The following is a 10,700-nucleotide window of genomic DNA, read 5'->3' as shown; positions in this document are numbered from 1 at the left end:
GTCTGAAAACCTTCGTATTTGCCCTTAAAAAGTGCCAAATTGTGCAAAAAGCCACGCCGTCCCTTGCAGAGTCCTCTCTGCAGGTAGCAAGTGAAATATGAGAGGGCTGGAGCCCAGCCTGGGCGGCTGAGGGGAAAACACTGAGCAGGCTTCGAGGCGTCTGCTTCGTTTGGGGAAAGATGGCTAAAACCCTGAAAATGTCAGAAAAGCAAGGGGTGGGGAGGGTGGCCCCACCGAATCCTGTTCCCCCAGCCCCTCTGCTAGATGGGGATGTGCTCGGTTTCACAAAAAGATAGCCCATTTTGTGGAGCCTTTGAATATTCAAATTGAAAGTATCGCGCAATCATTGATTGTCAAATCATTGGTTTCTAGAGGTTTTAAATACTTGGCATTAGGAGAGAAAAACTCAAACTTTTACCCGGGGGTATAAAACCATAATATTTGCCCGGCCACCACCTGCCACCGCCGCGGGGCCAGCGGGGCCCTTCGCCCCCAAACCCCGAGCCCGCCGCCCGCAGCCCCCTGGCCCCGCTGCGGGGCCGGGGCCGGGGCCGGGGCCGCCGCCGCCGGGGGTCGCCCGTGAGGGGGCCCCTCCGCCGCCGCTCGCCATGTCCGGTAAGAGCCGGGGGGACCCCCCGGTGGCCCCTTTTTTTTGGGGCGTTTCGGCGGCTCCGCGGGGTCATTTCGCCTGCGAGGCCGAAGCTCGGCGCCCGGGCGGGGAGGAAGCGGCGAGGGCGGGGAGGGGAGGAGGAGAAGAGGAGGAGGAGGAGGAGGAGGAGGAGGAGGAGGAGGAAGGAGGCAGCGAAGGCTCCGCGGAGGGCACGGGCAGAGGGGGGGGGAGGCCGGGGGGTCGCGGTCTCGCCCCCCCCGTCCCACCCCCGTCCCCATCCTGTCCCGGCCCCGGCCCCCAGCAGGGGGGGCTCCGCCGCCAGACCCCGGCCCCTCGGCGGGGCTGAGCAGCGCCGAGCCCCCGGCCCCCGCCGCCCCCCGGGGGGTTTGGGGCAGGCTGAAGGAGGGGCTGGGCGCCCCCCACCCTTCCCCGGCCGTAGGGTCCGCTAAAAGGGGGTTCTCAGCAAGCTCAGGAGGGCAAAGTCCCCTGGGGACCCGTCAGCATCTCCCCGGGGACAGGCAGCAGCGGGGAGGTGCGGAGCAGCCCCCCAGCCCTGAAGCCCCCAGCCCTAAAGCCCCACAGACCCCAGCCCTGCAGCCCCACAGCCCCCCAACGCCCCAACCCTTCAGCTCCCAAACCCCGCAGCTCCCCAACCCCGCAGCCCCCAGCCCTTGCAGCCCCCAGCCCTACAGCCCCCCAACGCCCCAACCCTTCAGCTCCCCAACCCCGCAGCTCCCCAACCCCGCAGCTCCCCAACCCCGCAGCCCCCAGCCCTACAGCCCCCCGGACCCCAGCCCCGCAGCCCCCCGACCCCATCTTCTCGCTGCAGGCAGCAGCAATAGGGCAGGGGACCCGCAAGCGGCCGCGCCACTCTTTGTAGGGTCGGCCGCTGCATGAAAATACCAGCAGAAAGTCAGGACGGAAACCGAACTGCCAGAGGCTTTGAGTATTTCGGCATGAGCGCGGCGAGTGAAAGTGATTTTTCAGACTAGATAAATTCTTTGCCGTTTCCTGTACTAAAAATCCCTCATGGTGATAGGTATAGTGGCTGCTGGTTTTGTTGGTTTTGGCTGGATCGAAGACATCCTAAACGCTTTTTTTTTTGTTTGTTTTTGAAATAAATGGGAGTTGTACAGAACGAGCAAGACAAAGAGATAATCTCGGCTTTGCAGAAAGTGATTCATGAAAGCAGTCATTTTATTTGTGTTTTATTTAGCCCTCTGAATAACCACCCACATATTTGCATTGTTTTATTCCTGCTCTTCATCTGCCAGATGAAGTGGTTCCCACATCTATTTTCAGGTCCTAAGAGCGGCAAATATGACAGGAATTTAAATGGATTCAACAGTAGCACCAGATGGAGCTGGGTATTAGGACACCTGGAGGGGGGAAAAAAAAATAAAGAGATACTGAAGAATAGAACACGTATGATTAATACATAAAATCCAACACCAACTGTTTCATAAATGTCTGCTTGTCACGAGCTTGAATAGCAGGTGTGAGAGAGGGCTGGGAACTCTGCTTACAAGTAACATCCAAGACCGATAGCTGTCAGCTCTAAGTTGGTTTCACGTAGAGCGTGTCTGAAAATACGCTGGATGTGCCGTGTGCTCTGAAAGCCTCCCACCCCGTAAAGTGTTTTTCCATGAATTTTTCCAGGAAAGCCCAAGGTGTACCAAGGCGTGCGAGTAAAGATAACAGTTAAGGAGTTACTGCAGCAGAGGAGGGCACGACAGGCGGCCACCGGTGCGACGGTAAGTGAAAAACTTCTGATGTCTGCTCTGTCTCTTCCCCCTTCACCTTTTATTTTTTGGCCAAGCCAGTCCCACTTGTGCTTCTCACAGCAAATCCGGTGTCACTGCTGGATGAGCCCCCTTTAAAATGTGGCGTGGCCGGGCTGAAGCAGGCTGGTGTGCTGCACCAGGTGGAGGATGTGCCCCTGGTACTCCTTCAGCCCTCACCACGCAGCTCTGAGGAGCACCCAGGGCAAATTTCTGCCCTGCTAAAGCAGCAAAAGGCGGTGGAGACGGGCCAAAAAATTGGGACTTAGCAATTGTCCCAAATTTTGGCCGGCAAAAAGGAAGAAAACCAGGCATGGACAAAGAGCCCTTAAGCAGGGCTCTGTCCTGCTCCACGAGGGCTCCTTAGTGCAGGATGAGGCGCACATCCCAGTGCTTGGCCAAATTCGGGTCTCCAGCATTGTCCAGCACCACCTGGGCAGCTCCGAGCCCCTTCTGGGAGGGGAAGGAGATCGGATCCCGGGCGCACAATGCACGCAAAACCATCCAGTCTTTGTAAGAGCCCTCCAGCTCCAGCCACACTGGGGATTTGCATAAAAAAGGTTGGTAAATCATTACTTCTTCCTGGTTCGTGACACCGCCGCTTTGGATGGTTTTCAGATTTCATCTCCCACCTCCTGTGCCTGGCGGCAGCTGATTGCACAGAAAGCTGATCAGCCTGCAGGCTGGATGGAGAGGCTCGGGTGATCCGAGCACAGAGCTGCTGGGCTCTGGAAATGGGTCTCTCCTCCCCACTGGCAGCCACGGGGCTGCCTGGATCTGGTTTGTGCTTCCCACTGCAAGTTGATGCCCGCAAAGGGATAAGGGAGAAGGGGGCAGTGCAGGAGGCTCCCTCTGTGGCCTGAGAAGGTCCACGTTGTCCAGGGGGGGATCAGCTGCTGCCTGTTGGGGAGCTGGACCCGAAAAGTTCTGCCGCGGTGCAGGTCCGCAGCCACAGCGAGCAGGGGGAGCCCTGCAGGCGCTGTCAGAGCCCAGAACAGCCACTGCTTAATGAATTCAACCTGGGGATAGGAAGCTGTTAGCAGGGAAATGAGCCATCAGCCGGAGAGCATTTTGAATAAAGGAAATGAAGTGGAAATCTGTGTGAATTAAAACAAGGGGGGAAAGGATTGACGTTTGCAGAGTAGATGCTGATCCCAAACAAGCATCGACCCTCCTGTTGCTTTTGGGTGGCTCTCTCCCCTCCACCAGGTCAGGCTCCTAGGACAGATGCCGGCCTGTCACCTTCGGATTCCCATATCCCTCCAAAAATGAGCCTGTCCCTTTCCGCGGGGGTGCAGAGCTGGATCCCCAGTGGGCATCAGCATCACCACCGTGAGCCAGCCCAGCCCTGGGGCTACCTGCAGTTGCCCGTGGTTCTGTTTTGAGACCAGTATGGCTACAGTTGTCAGTGGCTCGCTCTGAATGATATTTATCCCTACAAGTTCTTTGGGTTTTCTGCTTTGCACCAGGTTGGTGCTGGGCTCCTCCAGCACCGTTATCTCCATAGGCTCAGGGGAAAAATCATGTTATGTGGGCTAATGTTGCTCTGTCAATACGAGGGAGGTTTGCACTGCCACAGCCACGAGGTAAATAAAGTTTACATACATAGCTTGAAGCGAAACCCTGACTTACCTCCGCATGCAGAAAAATGCCTCTGTGTTGCAGCATCTACAAACCCTCCTCTTCGCTTCTCTTTGGCCAGGTCTCGTGGGGCAGCAGCAGCATCCAGTTTTCGGAGTCTGTGTCTCCTCCTCACCCAGGTTGGTACAAAACCCATCCGCATGTCCCTTCCCAACTATTCCCAGAGCCCAGAGACCTTCCAGCCCTCGGCGCAGGCAGGCAGTGCCAGATAACCAGCAGTGCAGCCAATCAGCACCTGAACGGAGCCCATGAAATGCAGATGAGGATGCCGAGAGGCCGGCAGGGTACACATCACCCTCTACACCAGCACGCTCAAATGCTCTCAGTTTATGCAGTTTATTTTTCCCACGGCACGAAGGGAGAGCCCCTTCCAGGAGGGATGCTCATCCCCGAGGGAGCAGTGCTGCTCTCCTGGGGGGCCGGCGTGCTGTGCAGCACCGTGCTGAGCCCCAGCAGCATTGGCTCTTCTTGCTCTCCTGGCAGCCTTGGCAGGAGCCAGAGGAGTGTCAGGTTCTCAGCAACACAAAGAGTTCCTTCCTCCTGTAGGTGAACATCCAGGCAAAGGGGGAAGGGCTGGGGGAACAGCCCGTTGGGCTTTCAGAGCCTTCAATCGTTTTGCAGCCAAAGCAAAGAGACCTGAAGGGTTTGGCAGGTGTGAATATATACATTGTGTGGACAAGGAAATGAATAAATCATCAATAGTTGGGAATCAATTTGCTTATGTTAATACAGAAACGTGAGCCACGCTAAAGCTCTTCCAGGCTGGTAAATCGCCATCTGTTTACGTATTTTGGGTGCCTCTCACTTTGTCCCCCCCCATCCCACTAAACGCTCCCACCCTGAGCCTGCACGCGGTTCCGACTGAGTGACTCTACCCGTGTGCGGCCCCGCTGCCTCCAGACCTCGCCCCTCCATGTGCTCAGGGCTTTGCTTTTACCCACATTTGAGCACAGCACGAAAAGGTAATCATTCTGAAGTCATTTCTGCTCTACTCGTGCTCTGGCCTCTGGGTGCAAAGCCGCGTTATCGCCAGCTTGCTCCATTCCGCCTGCCCGGGGGTTTATCTCCTCTCTGTTTGCTTCAGTGGAGGCTAAAAGGGTAAATCACTCGTCTGTTACCCCGCTCTTCCTGCAGACGCAGCCACCCTGCTTCTGGGGGCTGGGTGAGGCAGAAGGGCAGGGTGCCTGCCAAACCCCGCGGCACACATCGCTGCCCGGGGCTGTGAAGTGCTCGCCTTCAGGGTGAAGCCAGAGGGCAAGAGCTAGAGGGAGCTTCCAGCCAGATCCCTGTCCGAAACAGCTGGGTGCAGGAGGGTTTCTGGCAGTATTTAAAGACATGGAGCTTTCCAACGGGACTAAACTTCCCAATTATTTGCATATTTTTGAGTATCTTCCTCCTAGTGTCAGCTCCCCTAGAAAACGCAGCCTGAACCTGAGGGACCTTTGGCCATATCTCACCCGTATCTAAATCCAAAGGGCTACCGAACGCGTGAGAGTCCTGAAATCTCTGTGAAAACAGGCACCGAATAACCTGCTACTGCTTGCTTTACCTTCCCTCCTAGCGCCTTTCGGTGCAGAACCCATCTCTTCTGCTCCCAACTGCTGTCCATCGTGGCAGTTTTCCAACTGCCCCTCCTGCGAGGAAAGCCCGAGCTACTTGGAGCAGCTGGTCGACTCCTACCTTCAGACGGAGGCAACCTTAGAGCCAGCCCTCGGCGCTCTCCAGACGCCCTCGCACTACATCTCGGACTCCTTCCAGCCTGTCCCGCTCTGCTTCAACCAGGGCCTGGTAAGCACGGCGTGCAGGTGTGCTCAGGGGGAGGCTGGGGCCGGGGGGTCCCGTCCCAGAAGATTTGCAAACTGCTTCAGGGGCGTGGGGCGCAGCCACAGCAACACGGGCTGCTGGCGTGGTCCTCTGCCTGGGAGCAGAGGACAGGGAGGGCACTAGAGCCTAAAGAGGCTGCAGAAGAGGGGATGTCCCTTCTCCAGATCCTACAGATGTCCTGTAAGGAGTAGCCCAGTTCCTGTTAGCTGTTTAATTCGCGGGGAAGCCGCCCGTTAGCACCAGTGTCAAAAGAACTGCCAGCTCCTGGGGTGGCCAGGCCCTCCCGGGCAGGGCAGCAGTGCAGAAGTGCTGCCCGTTCCCCTGGTGCCCGCAGGTTCCCCAGATCACATCCTGAACCGCCCCGTTCTTTTTTTTTTTTTTTTTTCCTCCTTTCTCTCCCCTCTCCACCTGCAGGCTGCCGGACCCCCGAGCTCGGCTGACCTGCCCAGCCCTCTCACCTACAGCTGCTCTCCCCCCCAGCTGCCTCCCTTCACCCCGCTGACCCACAGCCCACCCTCTGCTCTGGACACGGCGACCCACGGCTACCCGGCAGAGGAGTGGCCCTGCCACCCCCCGTCCCCGTACGCCGCCCCTGCCTGCTGCTGCGCAGCCTGCGGCCCCCAGCACGCCGACACCAAGGGCCCGCAGTTCTTCCCCTGCCCCAGCACGGACTGCCTGGACTGCCTCCCGCCCGTGGCCGACGACTTCTTCCGACGGGACAGGAGCTGGGACGTCTGCTACAGCTAATGGGAGCGGGGCCTCGCGCTTCTGCTCTGCCCGAACCAGATTAATTGCCCACGAACTCTGCAAAGTTGCACTGCCTCGCACGGTCCCATTCATCCGTCACTACTCACACATCTCCTACACGATGTTGCCACTACATTAGTCCTCCTGTCTTCTACGGGCAGGCACAGCTTTTTTAATGTTGTTTTCCTTGTTTTGTTTTTAGGAGATCCCAAGCTGCCTTACCAAACACATGTCATTAAGCCAGCTCTTTTAGTACAAATAAATCATTTGGTACTCACGCTGAAGCCCGTTTGTTACTCGCGTGCTTTTCTCCTCTGCTAATGACGGAGGATCCCGGCCCTGTCCTCACAAAGGTGAGGGTTTGACTTGAAGTCATTGAAGTCCTCCTGCCCCTGCCCAGCAGCGGGTCCCTCGGCACCCAGCCCGCTGCCACACACAGCTCTGAGATTTCCCATAGCTGCTGCGATAATTCCTGGGTGGTTCTTGCAGAGCCGGAAAACCGATGTTTTCCAGGCAAGCTCCGGGCTCAGCGCATGGACCACGTGTGGGAAAAAGCCCCTTGGGTCCACGCAGGGGTACAATCCAGCACCAGGCACCTTCGGCTGCTGCTCAGCACCGGCTTCCCCAGGAAAGCAGGGTTTGCTGATAGCAGGTCTTCTTTCACCACAGCCAGCTGAACAGGAGCTAAATGATTTATTTTAAAGTGTATAATGGGGAAGTTATCACAACTGAGGGTTCCCTGTTTTCCTGCATAACCCCAGACGTTTCCAGTCCTCTCCCTCTCACATCCTTTCAGCACCACTCAGTGAGGCAGGTTGCCAAGCCATTGGTTTCTCAGCTGAGCACCCAGGCTGGAACGCAAAAAGCATTTTCCCATATTAAATCCACACGGAAAAAAAAAAAAAAGCAGCTACATCTATGAAGGCAAAGACCCGGTTTGGCTAGCTGCATGCTCATCTTCCCCCCCAGACACGTCCACAGGGAATTGAAAAGCTTTCCTCCCCCCGAGCTGACGTTGCCCAAGCGGCTGGGGATGCAAGACACGCACAGCTTGCCTGGCAAATAGGGAAGTTTCCTCCGTTCTACCAAAAACCCAACCACCAGTACTTCCTCACCCCGTGAAATCTATGAGGAACTAAGAGCAGAGCAACAGCTCTTAATGGAACTTTTAAAACATTTAGGTAATGCCAGTTAATCCAACCTTGTCCCCCACCCTGCCTCGGAAAACAGGTCGCTGGCAGGGGGTGTCAGTTTTGCCATGCAGAGATTACGTGCACCCAGCTGAACCTTCCCAGCGTCCGGGTCCCTTGCCTTGTGTAAGGTAGCAGCCTTTTATTTTATTTTTTTTTCCCTCCAAAGTTTGCTTTAAAATACTTTGTCACAAAGCATTTTGCTTTGACTTCCCCTCTCCCCTGTTTTTACCCAGCTCATCTCAGAGCTGGCCCAAGCGTTAAACACGTTTGGTCACAGAAAGCTTATAAATAGGAGTCAGCAGCTGCATCTTTGCCGCAGTTAGAGGTGCGATTACCCCTGTGCAGACACTGGCAGCGTTATTTTAGCAGTGCTCGAAATGCTCCAGCCCCTAAATGTGGTCTCAGGAGCCTGCAGGGGTTCCCCCCCCCCCAGCCGGCTCCACAGCTCGCTCCTGCTCCCGCCCGATGCTCGTGGGGTGGGCACGGGTTTAGCTGCGCACCAAAGCTCGTTATCGCCAACATCAAACAGCCCCAAGAGGATAAGGCTGAGGCAAGATATTTGAGGCCGCTGCTGGAAATGGTGCGGCCACATCCTGCCCGTGGGCTGGCAGCGGTAGCCGGAGCTCAGCGGGACCGGCAGGAGGGGTTCTCCTGCAGCCTGTGGAAATGGGTGAGCATCAAATGGGTAGTGAGCATCAAACGAGGAGAGAGCCTACGTTAACAGTTCACGACAAGGCCAGCAGCATCCCAACCTGCCAAAAAACACCAGCAGGGACGTCAGCGGAGCTACAGCCCGATATCATCTCCCTCACCTGCACGCGGGGCGGATATCTGAGCCCGATACGTTATCAGCAGTCGCACGTTTATCAGCAGGCGGTGGCCGAGACGTGCACAGCCAGCAGCGGTTTCCGTGCATCTCCCCGGAGGACCGCTCAGTGCAAAGCCTCTGGCTGTGCCACTGAGCCTGTGGCTGGCTCTTTAGGCTCAACCACTTGGGAATGGCAGGGCTACAACCCCCCGGCACCCCCGTCCTTACCCCTGGCTCTTTAGATGAGGCCAGAACCAGGCAAAAAAGCAGCCTCCCCGGGAGGAAGCGGCCTCCAGAAAGATCGAGCCGGGCTCGCCTCTGGGCTGCCACGCGTCTGCGGCAGCAGGTGGCTGAGGTCTGCGCCGGGAGCCTGCCGTGTGCTCGTAGAGATAACAGATACCGAACAATTACTGGCCTCGTGCCGCATGGGACCAGCTGCTCCGAATTTCCAGCTGCCCCGATGCGACAGGGAGATTTCCATCAAAATGTCTTCATGCACCTGGGACTTCAACAGCTTGTATCGCTGTCCCCCGTCCCCTGCAGCCACTTCCCACTTCTCTGCTGCTCCTTCTACAATTGTTTTGCAACCTCCCATGCCAGGGACTGCTAGCACGGTTTAGACGCTGTTCCCCGGCTTTGTGTCAACAGCCCCAGGTGACACGTGCAGCGCAAGTTAAAGCTTGCTCACTGTTGACACAAGAATTCCTGGACTGACTACAAACAGAAAGGAAGAAAACAACAGAGGAGGGCTATTCAAAGGCTGATTGTGGATTTTCTGGCTATGAGGGACGTATTCTTTTCCCTCTTTCCTCCCCTCTACCAGTTCCCCCCCCCCAAAAAAAAAAAAAAAAAAGATTAAGTGACAATAGCTCATGCCATATCTCTAACAGAACTGGCATCGCACTACCAAAATGCTGCCCTTTCATCAGTCCCTGCCAGGTGAATTTCTGCCAGCCTACATAAACACGCACTCACACAAAAGCTAGGATCACCCCATTCTTAGAAAAGCCAGGAATCACTCCAGAAGTAAGCTGCACTTACAGAAAAAAAAAATAAAATAAAAGGTTCTTATTCTCAGGTCCTTAACCAGTTACGCAGAGTATTTGATCACAAAGTTTTCCTTGCCAACCACTGGTGACTTTTCCATGGTGCCACTTGAGCACGTTTGTTTAGTGATAACGAGCCTTTGTTATTAGCAGCTTACCCAAAGCCACAGGTAGGAAGAGATAAACTGGGGAAATAAAGCGGTATCACGCCGCCAGTGCTGCTGCGAAACTTGTACAAGGTACATTCCCCTTAAGCAGCCACAAAACATTTGAAATACGAAGATCCTACTCAAATCAACAAAATTCACCCCAGCACAGACTTAACACGGAGGCCGGTTCTGAGCCCCCAAATGGATTTTCTTGATGCGCAGGCCGGGAAGGGGCTGGCTGGGCAGGGAAGGGGAAGGTGCTTTACGTGCAGGGGGAGGCAGCAGCCGCCAGCTGTCTCGTGGACCCGGTCCAAAGACAAGAGGAACGGCCTGGTGATCGTGGGCGGCTTCAGAGCAGGTCTCTGAATGTCTGCAGAGACACTAAATCCTTCCTGCGGCAGTCAGGAGATCTTCCCTCTGCAAATCTCATCGATCACCTCCGAGGGGCACAGGGTGCTGCTCTGGGAGAGGCCACATCCCTCCCTCCGTCCCCGGACTGATATTGCCCTGATGTTCCGCAGGTGGTGCTCACACAGCCCCTGATGCATTAAACACCCAACGGCAGGCAGGTGAAACAATAAAGACGTAAGACAGTCTAGAAAACAGCTCGTGTATTTATTTTCTTGCTACAACAGGTCACCTCCCAGGCAATTCTAGATGGCAAAAAGCTTTTTACATCTTCCTGGGTGCCTCAGTTGCCAAGTGCCAGTCACGGTTTTACAGTTCCATTGCTAGCGAGATCAAGAAAGAGATAATTTATTGACCATTTGTCTGGACAATCACCAATGTAGTTCTCACTCGATTTGGGGCTTGTTACAGCATCCCTTCAATGTAAGAAAGCACACGCTTTGGATGGCCTGTGCCCAGATGCATGCAAATTTATGCAAACACATGCAAATAC

At 55.7% G+C, this 10,700-nt stretch overlaps 1 protein-coding gene and 1 long non-coding RNA gene across 4 annotated transcripts; one reads left to right on the top strand and one right to left on the bottom strand.

The window, feature by feature from the left end:
• Positions 1 to 422: 422 nt before the first annotated feature.
• Positions 423 to 6,887, top strand: POU2AF3 (POU class 2 homeobox associating factor 3). 3 transcript variants are annotated; one of them, XM_048063609.2, is made up of 5 exons: positions 423 to 615; positions 2,270 to 2,364; positions 4,094 to 4,151; positions 5,594 to 5,820; positions 6,271 to 6,887. In XM_048063609.2, exons 1-5 carry the CDS (start codon positions 609 to 611, stop codon positions 6,601 to 6,603), a joined length of 720 nt encoding a protein of 239 aa, XP_047919566.2. In that variant the 5' UTR covers positions 423 to 608; the 3' UTR covers positions 6,604 to 6,887. The 3 variants fall into 3 exon arrangements, with proteins under 3 accessions (XP_047919566.2, XP_013042729.3, XP_066837196.1); XM_013187275.3 differs by lacking the exon at positions 423 to 615 and adding an exon at positions 1,405 to 1,585; XM_066981095.1 differs by lacking the exon at positions 423 to 615 and adding an exon at positions 1,405 to 1,649.
• Positions 1,787 to 9,587, bottom strand: LOC125182765 (uncharacterized). Its single transcript, XR_007163280.2, has 3 exons — positions 8,609 to 9,587; positions 4,024 to 7,454; positions 1,787 to 1,989 (listed from the first exon to the last, which is right to left on the bottom strand). It is a non-coding gene; the product is annotated as an uncharacterized lncRNA (long non-coding RNA).
• Between the last annotated feature and the right edge of the window lie 1,113 nt (positions 9,588 to 10,700).

This window comes from Anser cygnoides, chromosome 21 (assembly GCF_040182565.1).
Source record: "Anser cygnoides isolate HZ-2024a breed goose chromosome 21, Taihu_goose_T2T_genome, whole genome shotgun sequence".
In the NCBI taxonomy this organism is placed as follows: Eukaryota; Metazoa; Chordata; class Aves; order Anseriformes; family Anatidae; genus Anser; species Anser cygnoides.
Note: the sequence above shows the minus strand (reverse complement) of the source record. Positions and strands in the feature narration are given on the sequence as shown.

What these genes read in the sequence shown, in the direction of transcription:
- POU2AF3 (XM_013187275.3), top strand. Translation starts at nt 1,504, where the DNA reads ATGAAAATACCAGCAGAAAGTCAGGACGGAAACCGAACTGCCAGAGGC. An exon ending in AGGCGGCCACCGGTGCGACG is followed by an intron (nt 2,365 to 4,093) that starts GTAAGTGAAAAA and finishes CTCTTTGGCCAG; the next exon opens with GTCTCGTGGGGCAGCAGCAG. An exon ending in TGTGTCTCCTCCTCACCCAG is followed by an intron (nt 4,152 to 5,593) that starts GTTGGTACAAAA and finishes CTTCCCTCCTAG; the next exon opens with CGCCTTTCGGTGCAGAACCC.